The 22000-nt window shown below is 36.6% G+C and overlaps 1 protein-coding gene across 1 annotated transcript; it reads left to right on the top strand.

Annotated features, from left to right (window-relative positions):
* Nucleotides 1-2409: 2409 nt before the first annotated feature.
* Nucleotides 2410-18887, top strand: LOC128235023 (uncharacterized). Its single transcript, XM_052949705.1, has 6 exons — nucleotides 2410-2479; nucleotides 5341-5418; nucleotides 8641-9281; nucleotides 9707-9865; nucleotides 10171-10837; nucleotides 15309-18887. Exons 3-6 carry the CDS (start codon nucleotides 8724-8726, stop codon nucleotides 17360-17362), a joined length of 3438 nt encoding a protein of 1145 aa, XP_052805665.1. The 5' UTR covers nucleotides 2410-2479; nucleotides 5341-5418; nucleotides 8641-8723; the 3' UTR covers nucleotides 17363-18887.
* Nucleotides 18888-22000: the final 3113 nt, after the last annotated feature.

Here is a 22000-nt window from a genome sequence, read left to right as displayed (position 1 = left end):
CCGCTAACTTCTGGTCGTTAGGCCACCAGCCCGCTGTGCTGCTACTTCACGCCGCTAGGCTATGCTCAGAGGCCGCTATCCACAGGCCGCTAGGCCGCCAGCCCGCTGTGCTGCTACCCTTTTACCGCTAGGCTGCCTGACAGCTAGGCCGTTTCTTCCTGTGCATTTTAGGATACATTTGCTTAATGTTTCTCCATTACGGTGTAAAGGACCTTATTATTCCCAGATCATATTCTGCACAGGTCTAGGAAAAATAGGATCCTATTTTTCACAGTTTTCAACTGTCACATTTATTATTGACAAAATAGTGGTTGAAGAAAATCATATTCTTCACCACTGATTTTGTCCATGACATTGCTATTTGACATATTTGATAATGAAACTATAACAGTAAAAAGAAATAAAAATATAAGTTATGCTAATAAAAAGATATTAATTCTAATATGATAAAAGTAGTAATAATTACAACAAAAACAACAACACCAACAACAACAACATGAATGTTAATTAGTAGTGGTAGTAGCGAGTAGTATGAGGAGGAGGGGGATCAGTAACAGCAGCAGCAAGTGGTGATGGTAGTGGTTATGGCGGTGGCGGAAATGACAGCGGCAGCAGCAACAGTAGCCTAGAAGTAGCAGTCGTATTGTTACCTGTCGTTTAAAGGGCTGGTCCGAGAAATGTTTTGCAGGGCGCATATTGAAGGGACATAATCACTACACGGCTAAACTGATGTTAAAGTGCTAGTTGAATATAACAGATTTTATATATAATCTTACTCTACCTTTCTCTCCGTTCCGAACATGAACAAATAAGATTTAAAAGTTTAATCTATACCCAGCTATGTTCAAGTTATTGAGAAGTTCCCCCATTCCAAATAGTATATGTTCAATTCTCCTCATAAATCCTCTCTTATAACTTCAGAGATGTAATGATGTATGAATCTTGGTCAACAAGTGACGATATCTTTATTTAGTCTGCCTTTAAATTCATTCCTGGTCCACTTAATGGCCATCAACGAGTCTTTTGACATTTTATGGCTATGGCAGATGTACCCCTGAACGATCATTACTGTAGCTAAAGTTATACCAATATGTCAATTTATCGTAGGAGTAAGCAAGTAAATATTAGTTGTAGTTAACCATACAATATCTATATGACATAGGCAAGCTGATAATGATTTGACTTTGGACCATGTTCGGCGTAATTCTCTATACAACCACACGCACTTGACTCTTGGGCTCTATACAGCCAGACGAAAATGTCGTAAAATAGTACAACCTTCAAATGAATATTTTACACGCATATAATCATGCATTTGGATACAAAACATATACGTTTCCATCTAGAAATATGGCCAATAGGACAAGCATTGGACTCCAAACCGTTACATAATTGAACAGACATGGGGCTCCATGTAGTACAAAATTTGACAGAAAATAGACTCTTTACATCAAATTTCCCTCTATACAGTGTATTTGCCTCTTTACAGACGTGCCATAGGACAACTATTGGACTCTATACAGCTTAATAGTTTACATAAAATCAACAACAAAATATTAAGATAAAATATTAAAAAAACACATTAACATTAAATATTTGTATGATTTTTATTTATTATGCATTCATGTACTTTAATTGGTATCCTTCAACCACTAACAAGGCCAGGTTCATATAAAAAGGTATCAAAGTATTTCAAACAATTTTGTTATTAGCATTTCTACAACCAATGCCATAATTTAAAAAAGCAACCCCATACCAGTCGGTGAGTAGCTCTCGGACATTAGTAGTTCTCGGACATTCGCGATTTTCGCCTCATTTTGGAAGTTACATATCAAGCACCTAATTTAAATCAATCAGATGTTTGAAAAGTTTCAGCAGTTACCATACATGGGCCACATACATTATTGGAATGGCAACAATAAACATCATAATTCCTGTTGATGCGAAACCCTGTAACTTGACCGCTTTTCTAGAACCTAAGTCTCTATAAATGTAAGAAGCAGCAATATAAAAGTCTTACTTGTGTAATAGTGTTAGAACATATTTCAGAATGTAAGAGGCTCACAGCAACTAATTATCAAAATCAAAGTTCTTTCTTCTTAAAGAAAAACTGGTAGTACAGAAATTCATCTATTCAGAAACAAACTGTTATCGGATATTCCATCATATAGACAAATGACACAATACTCAGTATTGTTGATCGTTATATTTGAATATAATATAGCTTCATTTTTATCTTGTTTTATCTTCAGGTAATGTTGTCTGGTACCCAGCGTACTCTGTACAAGATAATAACATTGTAAGGGCGGGTAACCCATGCCATATGTAATGGAGCAGACAACTGGCTGCAGGCAACAGATTCATGATTTACTTTACGGTAAATATACTGGCTGTATAGTCATATCAGTGCTTGTCGCTGTATAGAGAATAAGGACACCCCATACTTGAAGTGCTATGGCGGACAAGACTTAGGCTTAAGGTAATTTAATCGTTTTCTTCTCGGTTATAGTTTGCATTTGCCAAAAGCAAATTAATAAAATAAATTGTTAGATTTAATAACACCATCATATCTATAGATGGGTGTTTAAATGCGATGGATGATACTGATTAATGAAAACCAAATTCTACTTTCGTTTTCATTAATATTTTTAGTGACAGTAAATTAATTGGTGAACACTACTTTCAATTTACACTCTTAACTTATGTACCTGAGTAAGCACAATTATGTAAACTTATTGTAAAAAGCATCGTGCAGTGTTTTCTTAAATATGAATGTCAATGATAACTCAAATGTTTTTCAACTTTCGATTTCCATACACGTACAACTGGTAGTGATCACAGGCATCTGACTCATTCTGTGTATATATAGTAACACTACGACAGGCGTCTGACTCATTGTTTGTCTATAAAATGTGGATGAATATAATGTTGAGTACATTTAATGAGATAAACAACACATCTTAGTATATTTAATGCCTTTGATTTACAAGAAAGAAACAAGGTATGTAACCCCAACTAACCGGATTTCACGGTACCATGCTGGGCGCGACACTTCTTCTTTTATCGTGTGACCCGCAAGATCACCTACTCGCAAAAAAATGGTGACCCGTAAAAGAAACAGGGTATCCTACAGGTCTGTTATTTTGTTTTGACTTTATTTAAATAATGTCATTAATCATCGGTTATTCATAAAATTAAGGGCTGAAAATTATCTTAAAGGCCTAGTTTAAACCTATAAGTGACCATCTCGCCCCCCCCCCCCAATTAAAGGCCTAGTTTAAACCTATAAGTGACCATCTCGCCCCCCCCCCCCCCCAATTTGTGTAAAGTGCACAACCTATGTGTATTGATCTTAACCTAATTGCCTTGTGCCATTTATCAGATCTCTGATCTCAGTACCCTGCTGTGCAGTTTTGAGGTTGTATTATAGAAATGGTCCCTTAATGGCCCTGCACCAATAAACAAATACACAGGAAATTAGCCCGTATTGTGACAGCAGTGCAATTAGCAGGAGATGCACAGCAGGGAATTATCATGTCAAACATTCCTTAAACTAGGCCTTTAAATATCCAAAAATGACGTTATTTTTACTTTTTAAAGGAGACTGGCTTCTCTGTACCAAGCACTGCAGAGAACGCCGACCCGGAATACATTCAATGACGTCGCACCAGGGAGTGTGCGTCCGCAATATACATTAAGAGATTGTTTACTTATCGATAAAGCATATTTTTGTATTTATTTTTGTTTTTCCATAGACAAAAAAATAAATATATATGATATAACCACAGTGGCAAAGTGTATTTATCAGGTGACCCGGCGGGCTCTCTAGCAAATTGGTTGTGGTAATCCTGTCAGAAAATTGGGTGCCATGTGTCACCGGGTTACCGTTAGTGTCGCGCCCTGCCATGCTAGAGTCCAGTTGTTTTTTTGTATTTCTAAATACCTTGTTTCTTTCTTGTATATCAGAGGCATTAAATATCTTCAGATGTATTGTTTATCTCAGTATATACGTACTCAAAATTATATTAATCCTTATTTAAGAGACCAACAATGAGTCAGACGCCTGTCATAGTGATACTATATGATAGTGTCGGGAAATCGAAGTAAATTAGAATAACAAAATATTTGATGTATCATTTAATATAAATGTATAATGTAATAAATCGTGTATGCAAAAAATAAATGTACTTTAACTTCTTTTTGGAAATTGTTCACAATAAATTAAAGCTGCACTCTCACAGATTGAACGTTTTGACAACTTTTTTTATGTTTTTTGATGCATCTTTCTTAAACCGATAGTAACGCTTTTAGCCGTAAAACATTAATTTTCGAACGGAAATATGAAAATCTGCGATCTGATTTTTTGTCAGCACTCCTTTATCAATGGTTTGCAGATACTTACGGAAAAATTTGCTCAGTCCAAGACAAAAAAAATACATTTTTAAAATCGGTAATTCTGTGAGAGTGCAGCTTTAAAGCTGTTTTAAAAGGAGTGTGAGCATAAACCATGTATAGTTAGGAAGTCAACATGTTTTAATATAAATGCTTCGAGAATTTTATGGATCCCAGACATATAACCCCATAACCAAATAAGCCCAAAGTTGAAACAACTTGCATGGGGGTTTGAGGTTACTCCTTCAAGAAAATGTTAACAGTCAATATGTGGTAGGAAATGGTGCGTTTTTGTCGTATTTTGTTACTTTTTTCTCCCATATTGAAATAAACAACAACAGTAAACCAGGACTAATTAAGAGGTGGGCGTGCGCCAGGTGCGCCCCTTCATACTCCGCTAGTAGTTTGAAATACCAAAATGGCATATGTATATTACTTATTTTATGATCTTGCAGTGTCGGAGCTTTTGGAGGGATTTTGACACATTTATGTGACAATTCTGTTCATCCTGTTTCAATTACAATTCAAAATACAGTTTATTGTTATTGCTTCAAAACATAACGAAACTATTCATAATTATTCTGATTGACATGATTTTATTCATGATTTTCTGACATACATTTGTAAGTAATGCAATGAAAACCACATGGACAAGCCCAGTGGTCAAGGTCAAGGTCAGGCTAATTACTAATTGCTAATGCCTAATGAACACTGAATGAGAGTTACATTTTACACATCCCATATAAGGGATGAATATGTGTTGAGACGAAAATTGCATCGCAATATTTCCATCGCGTATCGCGATACGAATTTTTAGTAGCCAAAATGAACTTGTGAATAATGTTCTAAAATTCATGCCTATTTTCTTATAATTTTGTTTTAGACAATGGATATTAATGATTGAATACTATTTATTTGTGTTCGACTAACTTTAAGTATCTTTTTCAGCTCGACTGGCTTAAAGAAAATGGGAGCGATACTACATACCATTGGCGTTGACGTCAAACCTTGGTTAAGGGTTCGCATGTAAGCACATTTGAGACAGAATCTGATATCGAAACGAAACTCATAGTTCAGCCGTAAGCTTATACATTTCAGTTAAAGTTTTGCTTGTTAGCACATATAAGTTATCTCAGCAACAATTCGATGCATTGCATTGAATCTTTACACGATGGTTCTCAAACATCCATCCTACCTAAAGATGCACTCTTACTCCCAGATAAGATATACCACAATCACTTATTTCGTTTTAATATTCCAAAAAGGATGAATAATTGTCGAAAAGAATGGTTCAGATAAAGGATACCGAGTTTAATTTGAAAGAAATGAGCATAAAACACAGTAGTTCTACCATATGAGACTATAGTAGAACACAGTAAATCTTTTAGCATTCACCAATCATTTAATATTTGTGCGTTTTCAGCTATTAAATGCACGGTTACAATCTTGTTATCTGAGTCATTAATATTTTCCATAAATGCATTATTAAGTAAGTAGTTAAAGGTGTATCAGTCAAAATTTAAGTTTGTTATACATGTGTATGTATTCATTTCGAGCTACAGAGTATTACTTTAACTTACCAAATAAGCTATATTTTTTTTGCAAATTATGGCCAATCATTGCCAACTTTGGAGCTTATCTGGGTAACGGCGGTTTTATTGATTTCTCCTCTCAGTGCAATAGAAGTGTTAAGTTACGCTATTTTAGCACTTGTTTATCTCTCGGACGCATGGCGAGAGACAGACAGATAAGAAATACAAAATCGATATAGCTATAGGCAGTGGCGGTTCTAGGACTTTCTATATGGGGTGGGGGGGGGGGCACAACTAATTATAAACATATCAAACTTTTTTTGAATGCATTGTTTAAATCATATAATGACATGGAATTAACATTTGACTTCACTGTCAATGATATTTGGCAGATCAATTGAATTAAACAGATAGCATTTGCTGATCTTAGATAAACCTTTCAAAAAATGACAAAGATATCTACCTGGTTTGGGGAATCGAACCAGTGTCGACCGATCAACAGGTTATGTCGTTAACCACTCGTCCACCTGAGACACACACATATATGCCGTAGAATAAATGCTATATAAACCTACAGTACATTGATTGCACTCAATTATACTGTTGGTACCTCGGATGTCATTGTTATTTCAGTTAACTGAAGTAAAAACTAGTTCCAAAAAGGGTTTCAAATAATTTATTATGTAATAATTTACAAAGGCTGAGAACTAGACGATAATAAAGGCCAAAATGGAACATTCCAAGGCGGCAACGTTTTGAATTTAAACTTTTGTTAAATGCACGTCATAAACACACATCTCTTGTTGACACACAATGACATTATTAAAAGCAATGACGAACATGTGCACATGTTAACAGTTTAAAACAACTTATATTTCTGGTATATGATTTATTCTGAAAACAGTAAACTTACGAGTATAACCGCAGCCATATTTATCTACTTTTGATCAGCTGTCTGTGTAAAATCCGGTCCCGATTTTTTTTATCGAATGTTCTGGCCTCGATGTCATTTTCAAGAGACGTTTTCGTTTCGTATACTATATGATACTCGATAATCAGGTTCAATCCTTTATTTGTTCAAATGCTTATATAAAATTTAAATTGTGTTAAAACAACTTATTTGTACAGTTAAATCAATAAAGATGTGCCAAAAAACATTATTGCCGGCCCGGGGGGGGGGGGGGCATGGGCCCTCTGTGCCCCGGTAGATCCGCCACTGATAGGCACAATCGCTTCACCGGATTTCTCCGAACTTGGCAATGTTTATATTCGACTGGATGTTATGGTTATTATATGTAAGCACACATATTAAGTCATTGTCTCAGCAAATACTTCATACATGTATTACAACTACACTTAAGATATGTTTTTCCAACCATGCAACCTACATATTTTATCAAGATGAATATCTTTATTTGACATATTTAAGGAATAAAATGTTGCATTCAATCGGGGTATGGTATGCAATTGGGGTGTTCAAAATGGGTGGAGTCTGAAACATCGAAAGTTTTTTTTTCAACATTTCAAAACACATCAGTGAATTAGGTTGACAAAAAGTATTAAAATGCATTAACATTACATTCTTTAAATAAAACAAGATGCTATAGTAGATTTATAAGTATCTACCATGTGTTTCCGGTACAGATGGAAAAATCCGACCCGAGGGCACGCGCGTGAGCGGCTAACGCGGCTTGCCGAATTACGGATCACCAAGCGTGCCCGAGGGTCGGATTTTTTTATCCGCACCGGAAACGCATGATAGATATAATCAACTATATGGATATCTAATGTTTTCATGCATATCTTAAAATATCAACTTGTGGAGAAATTGACGTATAACACGCAAGTTTGTACATTTCACCAAAATGCACGTGCGACGTTGTTTGCTGACTTGATGAAGCGCATTTTTTACGATTATTGATTTTCAATTATAATATAAAGTCCTGCATACTTAAATATTTGATTAAATTGACATAATATACTTTCCATGAACCATACTATAAAAATTGCGTTGTTACGCGTGACTCATCTTACATTTGGGGTGTAAGACGGTTTTTTCCAGCACTGATCACATGACTGGAAAACCACGTCCGGCATTCGGAACGCCTCGGCCATTTGTATCGAAAACAACCTCGGATGTATTTGGACGGTTTACCACCTCAGAAATAGATATGTTTAAGTCCGCTGCTAGTATATCGCGTAGTTATTTAATTTAGAAGTTAAACTTAAAGACTTAAGAATTCGCGGTAATCTTAATTATGTAAGCAATAATACACTTCACTGGCAATCAATTTCAACTTAGATCAATAAATAAATACAAGCTAAAACATTTCATTTAATTAATGATGTAATTTTAAAAAAATACGAACTACTTCAACTAATTTACGGCATATATCCGAGGTTATTTTCGATAAAAATGGCCGAGGAGTTCCGAATGACGTCCGGTATGCAAGAAAAAAAGATTAAATTTGTTCACAGCCCTTTTCACCTTTGCTTTTATTTGAGCATACTGCCTATTATTGATGTTTTGAGTAATGTGTTTCATTTAAGAGTAACGCGAATAAATAAATATTCTAATTGTGTTTATTTGTTAACAGAACTCAGGCGAAAAATTTGTGACAATATATCTGTTAAGTAAATTTACTGCATGAACATATTTCATTATTTCGCTTCAACAAAACACACTCTATTTTTTATTGTTTCTTGTAACCTTCAGGTAATTCCAGCGATTCCTGCAACATCAGACCGAGTGGAGTCAGATTGCCTTCACTAACGTGTCAGCACGGGGTTTATATCAAAATGGCTTCGTACAAAGACATTCTAAAGGAAAAGGATAACCAGAACTGGTTAAAAGGATCCCTCGCCCTCAGAATCACCAAGGCCGGACTACGAGGCCTCGTTGAAGGGGAATCGCATCGCGTTCAGCAAAATATCCACTCTTCAGTCCTCCATGTCAGGCACCTCGCTGCTGGAACAACATGCAGCCTTTGTCTGACAGAACATGTCTTGCCTTGTCCAACAAGAGGACTCTGCTCACATCCGCGCAACTGCAAATACCACAACACTCCATTTAAGATACACCGACCTTGCCTCTTACAGATATGTGATGATTTTCGTGATGAAATATGTGCTGTCCACAGATATAGTGGACCATCATGGAAGAATACCAAAGCCAACCAATGGTGTACGAACCATTGGCAAGTAGCCAAATGCTTTATGCCACCTGACGGCTATGACGAAGTGACGTCATACGACGAGACAGACTTCAATGGTATCATTAGCGTTATGATCAACTGTACAGAGTTCCAACAGCGTATGTCATTCCCTATTGGCAACCAACCCAACCTATTAACTGAGGTAATACATACACACGATATTTCTGCCAGTGAATTAAAATAAGCATATTCTATAAGAATTTTGGCTAAAGGAAATCTGGCCTTTGACTGTAATTTGCATTATATAAGCTGCACTCGTACAAGTACGAATATTATTTTACGATGCTTTTGTTTGATGCAGATATGGTTTGTGTGTTAACGTTTAAAGAAGCAAAATGATTAGAATTAATAGAACACTTATCTATGATGCTTTATTTTTGGACCATTATTATATATACATGAAGAAAGCACTTTATCAAACACAAACTACATAATATTACCTATGAATGTGGGCTGTGACCCCTTTTAGTCAATGGGAACATATAATAGTTTTACACAACCATTTTGAATATTCGGTATTTATTACATATTATAATTACTATTTTTTAACATATTTTTCCATTTTAGGCACGTGTGATAGGCCGCAATATTCGCCATTCCCCGGATCTGAGGTTGACAGACACAGACCTAGCTGACTACTTCGCCACTCTGAATACGCTTCTGACAGACTCTACATTTCTGGCCAGTGACATGGATGCCCAGCAAGCTGTTCTTAAACTGCAACAGGTTAATGTTTGTGTTTATTTGACACACAGAGCTCAACAAGGTTTTTGAAAAAGTTAAAATGCTCTTTATTGAATTGTTTTTCTGTCCGAAAAGCAAATATACACGATATATTAAAATACATTATTCTTTAAAATAGTTATGTCAATACTTAACCTACAAGTTAATAGTTCTAAAAAACAGCTTGTTAAGGAAGAAATTTATTGACGCATTGTTATAGAGGATAATTTTTAATAAGAAATATAGCTGTAGTCTATAATGTTACTTTTGAATACATAAAGTTTAAAGACCAATACTCTGGTTTACAGCTTAAAAACGGCACCCTTCCAATAACGACTGAAGAAGCACGTGAACTACTAGAAGAAGCTAGAGCGACGGTAGTAACTGGCATAGAATCTGGCAGACGTCAGTTAGGGGAGTCTACGGAAACAGGAAAGAAAGATATAGAAGGCGTTGTGTTGCAGGGTAAGACTGCCATGGCAGCTGGAACACGTCAGTTAGCGGAGGCTGCGGAAACAGGAAAGAAAGATATAGAAGGCGTTGTGTTGCAGGGTAAGACTGCCATGGCAGCTGGAACACGTCAGTTAGCGGAGGCTGCGGAAACAGGAAAGAAAGATATAGAAGGCGTTGTGTTGCAGGGTAAGACTGCCATGGAAGCTGGAACACGTCAGTTAGTGGAGGCTGCGGACACAGGAAAGAAAGATATAGAAGGCATTGTGTCGCAGGGGAAGCTTCAACTCGAAGATGCAATAAAAACAGGAAATAGCAAACTGGAAGGCGTTGTGACGCAGGGGAAGCTTCATTTAGAAGATGCAATGACAACTGCTAGGGTAGTCACGGAGAGAGGGAAACTCGAGATTGAAGACGCAGTGGCAAAGAGTAGAGACACTGTTCAAGTTAGTAAACAGGAGTTGGAAGAGGCCTTGCAAAAGATAAAAGCTGTTTCTACCCTGTCAGAGGCGGAACAAAGAGAAGGTAAGTGTCTTATACTGAAGAAAAAAATAAAACCGAACAAGCATGAGTAATATATGTACTTCGATAATGTTATACAGATTGACATTTACTTGATCTGTATTTAAGGACAGATTGCTTAAAATCTGCAGTTAAGCATTTCCGCTTGGCTCGAACTTTCCGATTTTCCAGGTATTTAAGCCGATCCATGTGAGTTCGAACCAACGGGTTCGACTGTATTTCGATAAGTTTTTTTTTCATAGTCGAAACCCGTTGGCTCGAACTCACATGGACCGGCTTAAATACCTCGAGACTCGGAGAGTTCGAGATAAAGAAAGCGTTGTTAAAAATCCAAAAAGAGACTACGCAGCCATAAATAGAGCATATTAAATAGTGTTATCTGCGTCTCCAATAAGAAGAATTACACAATGTTGTGGTTGGTGGTTACAGACTTCACAATAACATGGTACAGCTCAGCATATTTTCTACTATGTTTAACTATTATCTATAGTTTCGTTTTTATTTAGAAAACATCTTTATTTTAAAGAATGTCCAGTATTTAAGGTATGTTGTTAACGATCAAGTCAAACAGAATAATTGTTTCAACAAATTGTACTTAGGTGACCATGAATCGAATTCCATTACCACATGTTGATTCGTAAAAAAACCTTGCTGCTATGGGACATGGCTCCCTTTTCTCTTTATATGTCTTTATAAAAATAACTTAACAAACCTTCAACTCAGAATCTCCTTATCCGATTTTAAAATAACATAACAGAAATGTTCCTTTACCCCCATGCTGTTTATAAAATTCATGACCGCCAGGACTTGGCCTACTCTTCAATGTATGCAACCATTGACTCGATTTCAGAATATTTTCACAGAAAAGTACCTAAAGTGACCATGTATCAAAATATCTTAAAGATTGAACTTTTTTTGTCTTGGAACGAGCCAATTTTTGTGAAAAGTATGGACACCAGTGATATAAGACTGCTGACAAAAATAGATTGCAGATATATATAATTATTTAAGTTAAAGAATTGATGTTATATGTATTTTTCTTAAACCGTTAGTAACAGTTTAAGCCATAAAACATGAATTTTCGAACGGAAATATGACAATCTGCGATCTGATTTTTTGGCAGCAATCTTATATCATTGGTTGGTAGATATTTACGCTGATATATCCTCTTTCCAAGAAAAAAAATAAAAAAAGTTGAAAAAAACGGTATATCTGTGAGAGTGCAGCTTTAAATATTGTAAGAGTTATGGTCCTTTAAAAAATCATATTTTCCATGTCTTTAAAAGCCCGTTTAAAAAACGGGGGGTATTATATATATAGTATTATAGTTTCACATGTGGCATACGGAGGTAGGCGTCCATTATGTTGTCCGATCAATAATTTAACCCTCTGTTAATCAGGTGGGCGATTTAGGGCAAATTTGGCACTCTTGTTTTATCGACAGTTCATTAGGTTATGCTTAAGGTCTCAAAATACAATCAAAATTAAAACAATTGCTGTTAGTCAGACCGTTTTCCACTTGAACATCCAATTTTTTCAAGGTACATGTTTCGAATGGATTCCGCATCAGTGTTGGATGTAACTCATAATTGCCAAATTTTGACGAAATGAATCCGCCATGCATCATCACAGTGAATAATAGACGACGAATAAGTTGTTTTCAATACAATCAATTAATCTGATACAATACAACTTATTAAGCTGACACTTACATGGGAATGTAGCGATGTATGGAATATATTCAGGGTTCGAATTTAACTTTGAGGAGCACTCGCAAAATTTTGCGAGTGCATTTTGAGGCAACTCGCAAAATGAAAAATCAACTTGCAATTTTATTATTTGCTTTATTCCCTTATAATATTGTCTAATTAAAGTAGAAATTAACACCTAAGACATATTATGAATATTAAAAAGTACCAATCTTGAGTGACTCGACTACTAGAACTTGTTGATGGCTTATTCTATTTGGTGGGTATGGAAAGACTCATCTGATGCTGGCAGCTTTTTGATAACAAAGCTGTCCAATAATTTGACATTGTTCACTTTGTATATTTACCCTCGCCATCGGGTAATTTAATACCCATTAGACAAGCACGCTACAGATTTCATTAAGTCTATAAGTATTAAAAACAATAAAAAAATAAATCTAAAATAAAAAGCAACAGTAAATGTAGCGTGGATACTTTGGACCATGAAATATATCGATCAACGAAGTCTATTCATTTTGACAGTTGGGCGGAAATATATTTAAAGGATGATGGGGTTTACATATAGTGCGCGAAAGCGCTAAATTTAGCCAATGATTAAGCTAGGTGATTACGTCATTCGTATTAACTTTGTATTATGCACGCCTCGGAGCATCCCGGAAAGATTCGAGATAAAACTCAGCCTTTTTTCCGTATTTGTATTTTTGAAAACCTACTAGAGCGTGACTCCGTACTGTCTTCCTTGTAACAGTAGTGTAAACATGCCAATTACAGGCTGTTTACACTCGACTACGTAGCGGAATTAAGTTCAGGTTTATTCTCCTTTCCTTTTAACATTTTGTGGTCTAGAAAAAGCCACTCGCAGAATTTTGCGAGCTTGAATAAAAGTCACTCGCAATTTCCAAATGTCGCTCGCATTTTGCGAGTATGCGAGTCTTAATTCGAACCCTGTATATTATTTCTCAGTTACAGTCAATACTGCAGTAATCCGACGTTTAAACTAATTTGTTTACAGTGTACATGTCCTTTGTCTATTTTCATTATCAGTCATAGCATATAAAATGACGTTTAAGGAAGAACCAAGTTGATGTTTACAAAGCAAGTTTAATTTATTTTTTATTATTGACATTTCTAGTCTTCTACGATTGTTAACAATATGTTAATTTCCATGTAAGATTGTACACTGCAGCACATTAACATACGTTTTTAGCTCACCAGACATGAAGTGCTCAAGGTGAGCGTTTGTGATCGGTCTTTGTCCGGCGCCCGTCCGTCAGTCAGTCCGTTCGTCCGTCCGTCCGTCAGTTTGTCCATCCGCCCGTCAACAATTGCTTAAAAAACCTCTCCTCTGAAACTACTTGACCATACTCAATGAAACTTCACAGGAAGCTTCCTTGGGTGACCCTCTACAAAAAATACAACAAGGGGTTACGATTGATTAACAGCAATAACAACAAAATGGCCGACATCCTGTTTTGCTTTAAAAAGCATCTCCTGTGAAACTACCAGTCCAAATTCAATGACAGTTTACAGGAAGCTTTCTAGGGTGACCCTCTACAAAAGCACAACAAGGGGTCACGATTGATCAACAACAACAACAACATCAACAAAATGGCAAACTTCCTGTTTTGCTTTAAAAAACATCTCCTCTAAAACTACCAGTCCAAATTCAATTAAACTTTACATGAATCTTCCTTGGGTGACCCTCTAAAAATACATCAAGGGGTCACGATTGATCAACAACATCAACAAAATGGCAAACTTCCTGTTTTGCTTTAATCACATCTCCTCAGTAAAAACCAGTCCAAATTCAATCAAACTTTACAGATTCCTTGGGTGACCCTCTACATAATACAAAAAGGGGTCTCCTCTGAAAATACCACTCCAAATTCAATGAACCTTTACAGAAAGCTTCTTTGGGTGATTACTTACAAAAATACAACAAGCTGTCAAGATTGATCAACAACAAGAACAACAAAATGGCCAACTTTTTGTTTTGCTTTAAAAACATCCCCTTTAAAACTACTAGTCCAAATTCAATGAATCTTTACAGGAAGCTGCCTTTGGTAACCTTTTACAATAAAACAACAAGGGGTCGCGATTTATCAACAATAACAACAATCTGGCCAACTTCCTGTTTTGCTTTTAAAAACATCTTCTCTGAAACTTGGAGGCCAAATTCACTGAAACTTTACAGCAAGCTGCATTGAATGACCGTCTACAAAAATACAACAAGTCATTGAGATTGATCAGCAACAACAACAACAAAATGGCCGACATACTGTTTTGTTTTTAAAAAATCTCTGAAACTACAAGGCCAAATTCAATGAAAATTTACATGTAGCTTCATTGCATGACCCTTTAAAGTATAAAACAAGTCATCTTCATCAGTAAAGATATGTTTAAATTTCAACATTTTTATTAATGCTTTATTATGGCACTTTGCTTAGGTAAGCGTTTTATGGCCATCATGGCCCTCATGTTCTTTTTAATTTAAAAAAAGACAATCCGAAAATGAAAGCAGACCTCAACCTCAAAGTCATTTAACTGCCATTTCCTGTAATGGCGGCGTTTGGGGGTCTTAATCACGCTCAGTGATAGCTCTGGTTTTGCCAGGTTAATTTCGGTTAAATACAGAAAATGTGGTAAATATATACAACTGTAGTGGTTTGTATAATTTATCAACATTTACTACCAGTGCAACGTTAATTTGCAGCGAGAATATACATGCATGCTATTTGTTATATATATACTTATGCTATTTACAGATCTACGTCAACGGCTAGTCAAGTATTACCAGAAGCAGCTCAACAGCGCGCCCATATCGCCCCTGCTGTCGGACAAGGACGAGAGACTGGACAAGTTTTACGTTCCACCAAAGATCGAGGAGAAAGACCACAGAAGACTTGGAGACGATCAACAACAAAATGGTTCTCCTATTTCCTCTTACAAACAGATTTTCTGTAAAGAAAAGGGTTTGGCCAACACCGTTTTCGTAGTTGGTGAGGCGGGTATGGGGAAATCCTCATTTTCCGCTATGTGCACCATAAAGTGGGCAGCACAGTTCTCCGTGTCGTGTAGAGACGCTGGAGGAAGGGGTTTAGATCAAGATGGAGAAGAGAAGACTTCTCTTAAACGGCCGCTATTGAACAAAAAAGGTTTAAATCAGATAATTGTGAGGAACTGGTTTAATCGCAACTCTTTTGTAATTAGAAAATATAATGTTCAAAGAGAATTTCAAGAATTATACTATTCATTGTCTGATGATGATCAATCGTTTGTAAGATCTCATGAGGAGGAATTTTGTAAATTATTGTCACAACCCAAGTATGATCTTTTTCAAGATGAGGACACTCTTAGAGACATCGAGTTTATGTTTCACATTAAATTGCGGGACTGCTCTGAATCCTGTGAACTGTCAGACATGATTCGAGATCAGCTGATCAACATTATTTATCGTCCAGATGAGATGGCCGCTGGCTACGGCACTATGATAAGTGTGTTGTCAAACCGAAAGTGCGTCGTCATAGTAGATGGGCTGGATGAATGGTCGCATCCTACTGAAACAAAGTGTTCATGTTCGTTAGAAGACAAAGTTATCCCGCATTTATCGCAAACGTTAGATGCAACTGTGTTGATTACATCGAGACCCTGGCGATTGTCCCAAAACCGCGTTAAAGACACCAAAATAGGCAAATACCTTGAAATAAAGGGAGTAGCTAGCACACCGCTATTAGTTCAGAAAACGCTGGATTGCCTTAATGAAAAAGTAGCAGACAAGAGATTATGTCTTGATTTTATCCGATTTGTCGCCAGAAGAAGACTGGTGCCTCTACTCTCAGTTCCTATCATTGTATTGTTGCTAGTTTGTCTGTGGTTCGAGGGAGTACATGAATCATTTTCTTTTTGTGACATATACGCATACATGATGGACATGATGTTTGGGAGAAAATCGCTTCCTGTGCTTAGTGTTTCGCCCGAATGCACTCCGTTGCTAAAATGTTTTAAGCAAACTAAACATGTACAAAACTACTACAATATTGTATTGAAGCTGGCACATCTTGCATTCGAGAAATTGTTTTCGAGGGATCGAAAGTCATCCCTTGTGTTTCAAAATGTTGACTGTTTGACACAAGAGGAGCTCCTGTTCGTTCTGAAATCGGGTATCATGCGAGAAACAAAGTCGCAATCTTTAATTAGAAAATCATCGAGTTTCTCTTTTATCCACAAAACTGTACAGGAATTCCTTGCTGCAGTGCACAGTTATCATGCAGCAGTTCATGAAGATGTTCAGGAGTTTTTACCTATCGTTTACCCATTAAAGGACAGTTCAGTGGCTGATGTATCGCATGTGTTTTTGTTCATGTGCGGTATAAACAGAGAAGTTGCACAATATATGTCTGCAATGATGTCAAATGCTGTAAGTGAAAAATGTGCCACATGGATGTACGACACTTGGGGTAAGACAGTACAACAAGCACTTTGTGCTGGTTATAGAGAGGCATTGGCCAACAATGTACAGAATATTCAACTGGAACTAATGTGCCTTTATATTGATTCTAATACTAGAGATTGGTCAACCTTAAAAACCTTGATATCGATGAACAAGTCTCAGCTACGTCATATAACTATCTGGGGACATGAGGATGAGTTCAGCGAGGAGGAGCTCCAGGCGTTGTTTATCAGCTCAAAGAACACTCTCACCCATGTGGAAATACGTCGCCATGATGGACCGTATGACCTTTCTGCGTGCTGCCGTCTACAATATTTGACAATATACGGGCCCTATCCATCCAATATCACGATTAATACGAATAGTTGAGTTGAGTTGGAGTTAGATTGTGTTTCGGAAAAGGTTGAAAGAAGTATTTTACAATCATTAGAACAAAAATGTGATCAATTAATGAAGTTCACCATTTGGCGTATCAAGAACATTAGCTTATTTTGTAAGACACTTACCCAGCTGAATCATTTGAAACAAATAACGATAATAAGTACAACCCTCGATGATCACCCGCTACTCCTCCCACCCTCTGTCACCGATGTTACCCTGAAGTGGGTGACAATGTCCGCGCGGTGCTTGAGGGAGCTGGTAGAGAGGGTGGAGAACTACTCTCACCCTGTGAAGTGCTGTATTGACGAGTGCACTGTGGAACCGATCAAGGATTATAAAGACATCAAACGGGACACTCGATCGAGTAAAAACATTACGTTTTGTCGAGTAAAAACTACGTTTTGTCGATGCTGAATTATTTGTATTTGGTAATAGACATTGATTCTAAAGAAATGGGATAATTGTTTAGTCAAGTGAGATAACAAATTCATGCCGCATCCACAAGTGAAAATATGATCATTGTATAGTATGCTTAACATTTTTTGTTAGATGGTATTTTACGGCATAAGTGCACTGAAGTCCTGATGACTTCAAACCATAACGGAAATGACGTCATTGACAAGCTTTGTGTGCCCGTTGGTTGGACTAACCCTGCAGTACGGTCAAAGGAATCCATTGTATAATACTGTGTAACGCTGTTAGACTATGAATAATTTCATAAAGAATGAAATATTCAACCTGATAAGCAGAGTATTCAGTGTTTTACATAATGTCAACTAAAGACCGTTTTAAGGGTTTTTCTCCCTATATTTTAAAGACGCACAATCTAGGTTGATGCAATTTATTGTTAACTTTAATGCATTGAAGTGTTTAACTCATTTGACTTAAATGACCAAGACAGTTTAAAGCCTTTATGTTTTAGATACAGCTAACATATTAGCAACATGTAGGTGATTTCGTATCTGGGAATTTGTTGCCACGTAGCCATTATTTTTTTGTATTAATAATGGATTTATTTACTTCTTTTTTTAGGGGGGGGGGGCGGCTGGGGGGTTAAGAGGAGTCATATTTGATTTATGTACATTTCGATAGGTTAACATAACTAAAAGATACTGGGTCTGGTACTGTGTACATTCAGGATATGTGTGGTAACATTTAGATAGATTAATGAATATTTCTATAATTTCTAAAGCAGTGAAAACTTCTTGTAGTTCTAATATGAAAAAAAATCTTTCTTATTTTATTATATATATGTGTGGTAACATTTAGATAAATTAATGAATATAACTTTTATATAATCAATTGAAAACATTGAAAATTTACTTCAGCTGCTTCTGTAATAGGGGCCCTGTTGTACTTTTAACATTCCTGTCAATATAGTACAGTTTATTTATTCAAACATGATTGTATTCTTGCTGATTGTTGTGTATACACTAATGTGAATTTTGTTTGAATATACTATAATTATGCTCTGTTTTTATAATAAATACCATAACACTTGTTATAAATAGTACGAATGTCTTTTCTTATATATGCTCCTGGGCTGGTGTTTTAAAAACATCCTATTTGATAATATGATATAATAGTTAACCTTTTTCTTAATTTGACCATGAACATTTTAAGAAATCGACTAAGTTAAGAAATGACTAAAGATGTACTGGTATATGAATACCACTGGCTCAGTTTGTTTTACCATTCCCCTTATAAACTGGAATAACATATAATTTCCCTTATTCATCCAAAGCGTGTGTCACACTTATATATTGGGAATCGAAACCTCAACCTCTGGGATGAGAAGCGAACACCTGTCCACTTGACCACTCTCACCCTCCTCAAAATTTCTTACATTGGTGATCGAGCACACAACCTCTATGGTGAGAGGCGGACACCTTTACCACTAGACCACTCTCACTCTTCTCAAAATGTATCACATTGGGGATCGAACCCTCAACCTCTATGGTGAGAAACGGACACCTATACCACTTGACCACTCTCACCTTTCTCACAATGTATCACATTGGGGATCGAACCCTCAACCTCTATGGTGAGAAACGGACACCTATACCACTTGACCACTCTCACTCTTCTCAAAATGTATCACATTGGGGATCGAACCCTCAACCTCTATGGTGAGAAACGGACACCCATACCACTTGACCACTCTCACCTTTCTCACAATATGTCACATTGGGGATCGAACCCAAAATCTCTAGGGTGAGAAACGGACACCTATACCACTGGACCACTCTCACTCTTCTCACAATATATCGCATTGGGGATCGGACCCAAAACCTCTAGGGTGAGAAGCGGACACCTATACCACTTGACCACTCTCACCCTTCTCCCAATATATCACATTGGGGATCAAACCCAAAACCTCTATGATCAGAAGCGGACACATCAGAATAAGATAATTAGGATAGCAGATTCTTCTCTGGTCGGGTGGTACACCATATAAGACTATGAGCAGAATGAGGAAGCGATCGACGCTTAGGATGGCAAGCGCATCCGCCCAGATGACCGCGCCAAGGTTCGCCTTGAAAAGTCGATATTCAGAGACGCCTCCCAACACCATTCAGACAGCCAGCTAGCAATTACAATGCTGAGGTATGTACTGTCAATTTTAAAATAGTTTGAGATAGTTTCTGGTTTCTTGAGTCAATGACATGATTATTGATAACATATGATCACAAGGATTATTTTTTCGCAAGTTATAACGTTTCATGGCCGTAGAGATAGAAAGATAGATATCTATCGATTGCACAAAACATTGATTTCAGTTGACAGGTAAAAGCTCTTTTGAGACAATCCCTTAGATTCGGTTTGAACCGGATTATAGACATGAGCGTGGGAAAATGGTTGAATCCATTAATGTTACAGGGGCGCCAGGATTTGGCAAGAGATATATCAATCGTTAACAATTGATAATTATACTCATATATTTGATCTCTGTTTCTAAATTTGCTGATTAATTGCTTGATTAGTTTTTAGAACGTTTATTTGTACGCAATTGTCGTAATTTTACAGTGAAAGTGTAATCAAGTTACCTAGGCAAAAAGTAGTTGTCTATTTTGATAGATTGCTAAATGTAATTTATTTACGATGTTACAGACATATTTGAAACTTAAACCTGGAATGATAGTGAGTGAAAAATCAAATATATTGAACTAGGGATGTTCTTCGGAGTTGTTGAGCGTTGTATTTGATGGACGAGAGTGTTCGACTACTAAGGCAGGGGCGTAGCTAGCCCTCTATTCATGTGGATTGTTTATTGTGCTAGGGGGATCGGTGGCAGGCCCCCTAGGAAATTTTGAAAATATGGTGCTTTCTGATGCATTCTGGGCGTTCTGAGGTGCTTTATTTAGTACTTACCATCAGGGGCGTAGCTAACCCTCTTATCACGTGGATTCATAATTGTGGTTAGGGGTTCGGGGGCACCCCCGCCAATGATTTTTTAAAACAATTATGCAGTCTGGGCGTTCTGTGATGCTTTATTTAGTACTGGAAAATGGACAGTTTTAGGATTATATATATATACAAATAAACCCAAATAAGAATCATCTGGATTCAGCCGCGCACTCGCGTATAGGCAGCTACGCGCCTGTTAGATGGATAGATAATTATGTTGTCTCCTTTGAATAAGAAATGGAACATAGCATTACATACATATACCGTAATATAAACAATTATAGGTGAGATCGAATATGTTCATATATTGATGGAAGATGGTTGTATGACCTTTTTACATGTGATAAGACAATACAAATGGAACTTAAATGTCTTAAGTAAATATATCTATAAATAAATACATACATGTATGATAAATGCCCCCTCTTAAGTGAGGAACATTGTATTACTCCTCTCTTATGCACGGAAACGTACAGAAACATCACCATGTGCCGTAAAGGATGGATTTTTTTTAATTTATAGCTACGTGGCCACAAATATTTACGAAGCTTTATCGAGTGTATTCCTTGATACAATCATTGACTCGTTTGAAACACGGGATACAAAGATTCATCTATAAAATTTATTTATTGTTATATATAATTGTTACTGTTTCAAAACAGACGATTTGTCATCTGCTTGATTTATTTGTCGTTTGGCGTTGGAGTATTGGCGGGAAGGCACGGGGTATATAAGGTAGGGATTTTCGTGGATTCGTCACTCGAGGCTTTTTAATTGGCAGCGTAAACACGTAAGTGAAATATGTTGGGTCCCACCCACTTACCCGATACATATTGAATGCTATTTTAATTAACAACAACTTCTTTACATACAGGAGGCAGTTTAAGTCTGTATTAACTTTATCTGTCGTTTGATGATCGTGTTTTTGGGGAACAGTTTCCTGTCGTTTTCACATTGGGCAGGCGGCAATAATGTGGTGTGACTTCTTTCTGACACAATCTAGAATACAACCTTTTTCGAATGATCTGTGTATTTTCTGCCAATAATAAGCCATGTTCCTAATACATGTTGTTGTTTTGTAATGTAAAGTAGCCTTTGATGTCGGAAATATTTGTTAAAATTTATAAATATTACGTCTAGTCTGTGGTATAATTGTTGATATTCACAAATAAATTCGGAAGACGTCTAGCTTATGTTGTCCGGGATATTTTGACTATT

Source organism: Mya arenaria, chromosome 5, assembly GCF_026914265.1.
Source record: "Mya arenaria isolate MELC-2E11 chromosome 5, ASM2691426v1".
Classification (NCBI taxonomy): Eukaryota; Metazoa; Mollusca; class Bivalvia; order Myida; family Myidae; genus Mya; species Mya arenaria.
This window is presented reverse-complemented; position numbering and strand designations above follow the sequence as displayed.

Bases quoted from the DNA above. Each gene is read 5' to 3' on its own strand.
- LOC128235023 (XM_052949705.1), top strand. From the start codon at position 8,724: ATGGCTTCGTACAAAGACATTCTAAAGGAAAAGGATAACCAGAACTGG. The intron at 9,866-10,170 runs GTTAATGTTTGT...TCTGGTTTACAG, and splicing joins CTGTTCTTAAACTGCAACAG to CTTAAAAACGGCACCCTTCC. The intron at 10,838-15,308 runs GTAAGTGTCTTA...TGCTATTTACAG, and splicing joins AGAGGCGGAACAAAGAGAAG to ATCTACGTCAACGGCTAGTC.